This window comes from Dasypus novemcinctus, chromosome 10, assembly GCF_030445035.2.
Source record: "Dasypus novemcinctus isolate mDasNov1 chromosome 10, mDasNov1.1.hap2, whole genome shotgun sequence".
NCBI lineage: Eukaryota > Metazoa > Chordata > Mammalia > Cingulata > Dasypodidae > Dasypus > Dasypus novemcinctus.
Window position 1 is genome coordinate 32,546,389 of NC_080682.1, and position 5,975 is coordinate 32,552,363.

Genomic DNA, 5,975 nt, shown 5'->3' on the forward strand with positions numbered 1-5,975 from the left:
ATTTATATAATGTAGATTATGGAGTACTGGTGAAAATTGTAAGGCATACTGAGAAGAATGTGTAGAAGAGGGACTAGCTAGAAAAGTCAGAAAATTTGCTTAAAAACCATTGAAAAACTAGGTCACACTGGAGTTTATAACTAGTGCAGTTGCCTTATAGCATATGATTGCACAATTTTCTTCAGCATCGCTTTACAATTAGGAAATTGGAGAACAGATGGTGTTAAAATTTATGTTTTTAATACTTCAGTTAGTGTAGAGTTTTACACAGAAGTACAAAAAGGTTTAATTTGACTTGATTTGTAAAGATTGCTATTTGTTCATGCTTTTTGAGATCCAAATAATTGTAAAAGTTATGCTAATTGTTTCTCTTTTAACCTATAAATCTTTGTGAAGATAAGATAGTCAATGCATTAGTCAAAATCAGCTACATTTTGCTATTGTACCAAATGAATCCTGAAACCTCCATGGCTTAATATCTATAATTTTATTTTTGTTCAGGCAAAAGGCACTGTGGATTAAAGTTCCATACAGGGCATTTTCATCCCATGTAGGTACTCAGTAATCCAGGTTGCTTCCTCTTAGTATTGTCTTCATAATGCATTTTCCAGGCTTCCTGCAGTAAGGAAATAGAAAGCTGAATACTAGCAAACTGGCTATTAAATGTTTCAGCTTGCATGTGATATTCATCACTTCTGTGAGCTAGTCACTTGTCCATTATTAAAACCAAGGGGAATGGACACGTGTTCCAAGCACATGGCTATTTGGTCATTAGAAAATGGATTGGACATATTGTGAAAAAAATGATCACTCTTTTGGAATGAATTCTTTACTAAATCTAGTATATTAATATAAATGAAACACGTATGTATACATACACACATATGTGTATATGTAATTAATAAGAACAGGCACAGCTGTGGAGTAATTTGGGTTAATGCACTGCTCTCAAAAATAGAAGAGAAATCACTCAGATATTGGCAGGCATCTGCTTGGGCCTAATCTGGGTCCTCTGGTTTAATCTGGATTCTTTCTCTTAGAAGAGCAATGTAAATGACTCCATCTCAAGTAGTATACATTTGGTCTAAAATTTTCTATTCCAATTTGAATGTGCAGAACTTCTGCCTTGATTACACATATCATAATCTCTCTCCTGTGTTCTAGCTATTTCTTCCTATTATCTAAATCTCAGATTCATCCAATAAAACATATTTTGGAGATGATGTGCAATACGGATGTCTTTGATGGAAATTTTTTCCACATATATGTTCTATCTGGGAATATCAAGTGCAAGTTTGCACTATGCCTGTATCTGGAAATATATAATACCCATTCTATGCTCAAAACAGGAAAAATAATTTATTCCTGGCATTGCCCAACTTAAAATTCAAATGTCCTCTTGGGTTGTGGAACACAACAACATCAATTTTAGGAAGACAGGTGCCTTAAGACACTTCTCTTATTCTTCCAAACACATTCATTTCTGGTTGATGCCTTAATATTGTGATTCCACAATATTAAGACTACCCTGAGTTCAGCAGCTGGAATTTCATCTATACATTTTCAACAAAAATTCTTAGCCATAAACCTTTTAATATATCTTAATTGCTCGGGCTATGGCTTCTATAATGTAATACACAAAGATTTGCAGATAATTTCTCTATAGCATATATAATGAAAAGAATTTTCAAAACTGAAAATTTTACATGAATCAGCAATGTCTTACTGATCAATAATTTGTACATGCAAAGAAATTTCTAATTGGAAGGGACTTCAGTAATCCTTTCATTAAATATTGATATTTTATGAAAGGGGAACAATTTAAGATTCCTCAGACAAGGGGATAAATATATCTATAACAACATATACTGATTGCATGACCATTAACTTTTGATTACCCACGTTTGATAATAAAATAAGATTTTTTCTTCCTCTAGTCTATTTACATTATTTGTTACACAAGATTATGTTTTGGCTCCAGAGTTTCCTCATCGTATTTTTCACCTCTGCATTTCTAAGTGTGTAGATTAAAGGGTTTAACATGGGTGTTATCAAAGAATAGAATACAGCCACTGCTTTATCAATGGGGAAGGTGGTCATGGGCCGAAGGTACACAAATGTACAGGGCACGAAGAATAAGACAACCACAGTAATATGTGAGGCGCAGGTGGAGAAAGCCTTCCGCCGTCCCTCAGAGCTGTGAGATTTCAGGGAGCAAAGGATAAGGATGTAGGAGGTAATAAGAATACAAAAACTGAGCAAACACATGACCCCACTGTTGGTCGCAACAAAAGGTGCTATAATGCTAGTATCTGTGCAGACGAGTTTCAGCAGAGGGTAAAGATCACAGAAGAAATGGTCAATGACATTAGGGCCACAGAACGGCAACCATACAATGAAAAGGACTTGAATCAGAGCATGAAGAAGTCCCCCAGCCCAGGACAGGACCACCAAGATGACACACACACGACGATTCATTCTTATCATGTAGTGCAGAGGCCTGCAAATGGCCATATAGCGGTCATAGGCCATCACCGAAAGCAAGATAATCTCAGCTCCACCAATGATATGCTCCACAAAGAGCTGAGTCATGCATGCACTGAAGGAGATAGTCTTCTTCTTAGAGAGTAAGTCAAATATCATTTTTGGGGCTGTGTTAGAAGAGAAGGCGCCATCTTGAAATGACAGGTAAGACAGGAAAAAATACATAGGGGAGCCCAGGGCTGGGCTGCTGGCAATTGTTACTATGATGAGTAGATTGCCTGCCATGGTAAGAAAGTACATGATTATAAACACAAAAAACAGGAGTTTCTGCACATCTGGATTCTGCGTCAGGCCTAGAAAGATAAATTCTGTCTCGTTGTTCACTTGCTGCATGATCTAGTTTTGCATTTGGATAATCGATCTGTCTGCAAATAAAAGAGGGATTTTGGTGTTGGTAGATTAATTTTGAAAGAGACAGTATATTTCCCGGGTAATTTGTTTCTTTTAAGTATGATGATAACCCAAGCAGATGAGCCCTAGACTTAATCATATACTCTTTTTTTAATCATATACTCTGTTGAAAACATAGCTTACTTTTACAACCGTCCCCCCCCCCCCACACACACACACAAGGACTGTTTATGACTGTTTCCATGCAAAGCACATTTCCTGCAATCATACATGGCTGAATACTCTCTTATTTATGCCACAGGGTTTTTTCACAAATAAAAAGAATAAAAAGAGGATGGTTAAGGACAAGCAGAGGACTGAATTCATGAGCATCTGCATTCCTTTGGTTCTTTTTTTCAGTCATTCAGACTGATGAGGCTAAACTGCAGTTTCTCAGCCTTTTTAGTTTTAACTTGTTTCAGGATGACTATCAAACATCAGAAGAGTTCAATTTAAAATTAGAAATAATGTAGCCACATTTAAAACTCAAGTGAACTGGGTGAATACTTGAGAGGGCAGAAAAATGCATATCATTGAAACAGAATTGCATAAGAATTTCATAGATTCCTTATCTAACAACTCTCCAACAGTGGTATCTTGATGCCATGCAATATTCCCTAAATTTATTTGTAACTTTAGGATGGTTTGGAGGAAATTTTTTCATAATAAACTTCCTAGCATTTTGCAGTTCAACACTCAATCTAAGGAAGTTACGAAACATTCTGTGAACCTGTTCAGAAAATAGATATTTTAATATTAGAACATAAAAACACCTTAATTAATTGGTCAGAGCATGTAATTTAGGACTGATAGAATATATTTTTATTTTGTTTTTACTGAAAAGTAGCTGGGTAATGTCCTGTATTGGCCTTAGTCTCATTGAGCCATATCTCTTTCATATACAATGTAGGAAAATTTGGGAATGGCATAGAGAAATTGAAAAACATAATTATTCCTTATGTCAAAGTTTGTATCCTAAAGGTTAAAATATAATTTTCCACACATTACAACATGATTATTAAAAAATCCAAAAAGAGAAAACCTTAACACACAAATCTTAACTCTTATGCTTGAAATAATTCCTTATTATAATATTAAGAGAAAAATAAGTAAACAATGACTGAATATAAATGAAATAAGTACTCACCAAGAGGTGTTTTGAAAAACAATGAACTCTATGTGGAAAAATTTCTATGGGGAAATCAATATATCAGGCAATAGAAAAATATAAGATAGATTAATTCAAAAGTCTATTGATATTTAAAGAAACACTTTAAAGCAATGAATATTAATAGGCTCAATTAGAAGCATATAAGTCAAATCCCAGAAAGTCATTCATAAACAATATTTTAAAAAATAATATGTATATTTCAGTGTAGTAGAATTTATTCATTCATTGGTAGGTATTTACCAAAATGATGTAAATTTAGCCTATATATATATATCAGTAGGATAAAAATTAATAAGAACACAGAACTGTATCAAAATAACAGGATACTCTAATGTAAAATAAAGAATATAGTTAATATAATTAAAATAGGAATATTTCATCATTAATGCTAATGTACCATGATAACGCATGCTGTCTATATTATGAAATGTTCATATAGGAACTTTGTATTTTCTGCATGATTTTTCTGTAAATGTATAATTTCTCTAATTAAAAACAAAACAGAGAAACACCTAAGCCCAAGTAAATTTCTTCTTGATATCAATACCACCTAAAAGGAAATAAAAGCAGAAAAGTATTGCATGTATTAAAATTTAAAACATCAACCTGCTGAGATACAGAAAACAGAAATAAATTGTAACATCTTTGGATGAGAAAGATATATTATGCAAATATGAAGTGATATAAAACACAGCACAGACTGATGGAACAAACTTGAAATTTATTTGTCACAGTTAACAGAAAACTGCAACTATAGAAATATTTGCAAATATAGAAAATATCAAATATACACTATTATAAAGAGGAGGCAAAAATAATGAAAAGGTGATTCTTATGAAAAAAAGTTACACATCTGAACTACCCTCCATTTCATAAGCTCTCAAAGAAATGCAATTTAAAATGTGGAATATTTTTTACTGGTAAATTAACAAAGATGTATAAGACCTCTATTAACCAGTGCTTGTGAGTGTGGGTTGATAGTTAATTGTTTGAAAATAAAAATGATTTTATATAAAGGGACTTTTTAAGTGGTTATATACCTTGGTCCAGTACTCCTTATTCTTAGGAACCTAGTCTAAAAAAGCAATATTGGCAAAACTTATGCATACCTATTGTATTTCACAATTTTTTCATAATATTGAAAATGTAAAATTCATAATGCCTACAAAGATGAGGAGTCAAATCAATTATGATTTATAATTATGAAATTTCAGGTGGACAAAAAGATATATGCAATAAATCGTATTATGTGGAGAGGTTATTTTAGGATAATAGTGAGTGGAAAACTGCAGATATAAAATGGCATTTATAATTGCAATGGTCTAAAATGATATATAATAGAAATGACTCTAAAAAGACACTAAAGTCTAATAATGCTTATTTGAATTATCAAATATGGAGGAATTTCATTTTCTTTTTTTAAATCAGTTTTGTGATCCCAGTTTTTTTTTTAATAAGGAGACTATATTGCCTATATTATCTTTAAAAGTAATTAAATAAAAGTTTTACTTTTTTTCAATGGTCTGGCTCCATAATAACTCAAATGACTGCTTTTATGAGTATATAAAGCTGGCCATATTCAAGATATATGATATTAGTATATATATTTAGATCCAACTTACCTGTAAACTGAAGACTCTTTTGTCACCTTGGAAGAAAAATAACAGTAAAGACTTTACTGGTTGTACCTTACTCTCTGACACATTAAGACAAGTTAGAGGCTCAGTCTTTGACAATGCATCTTACCTTTAGAAAACACCTTGCATGGAGCTTGCAGTCAGTGAACAATCACCAACTGCTGTTTTGCAAGTTGATCCATTTTACCTTAAAGTATAGTAATTACTTCCCTCAACTACTGATTCAGAAATGA

At 32.7% G+C, this 5,975-nt stretch overlaps 1 protein-coding gene across 1 annotated transcript; it reads right to left on the bottom strand.

Moving 5' to 3' along the window:
* Positions 1-1,947: 1,947 nt before the first annotated feature.
* LOC101413031 (olfactory receptor 4C5-like) lies at positions 1,948-2,877 on the bottom strand. The gene has a single exon (XM_012524015.3). The coding sequence runs from the start codon at positions 2,875-2,877 to the stop codon at positions 1,948-1,950; it is 930 nt and encodes a 309-aa protein (XP_012379469.2).
* Between the last annotated feature and the right edge of the window lie 3,098 nt (positions 2,878-5,975).

Coding starts and splice junctions, on each gene's coding strand:
- LOC101413031 (XM_012524015.3), bottom strand. CDS start 2,877: ATGCAGCAAGTGAACAACGAGACAGAATTTATCTTTCTAGGCCTGACG.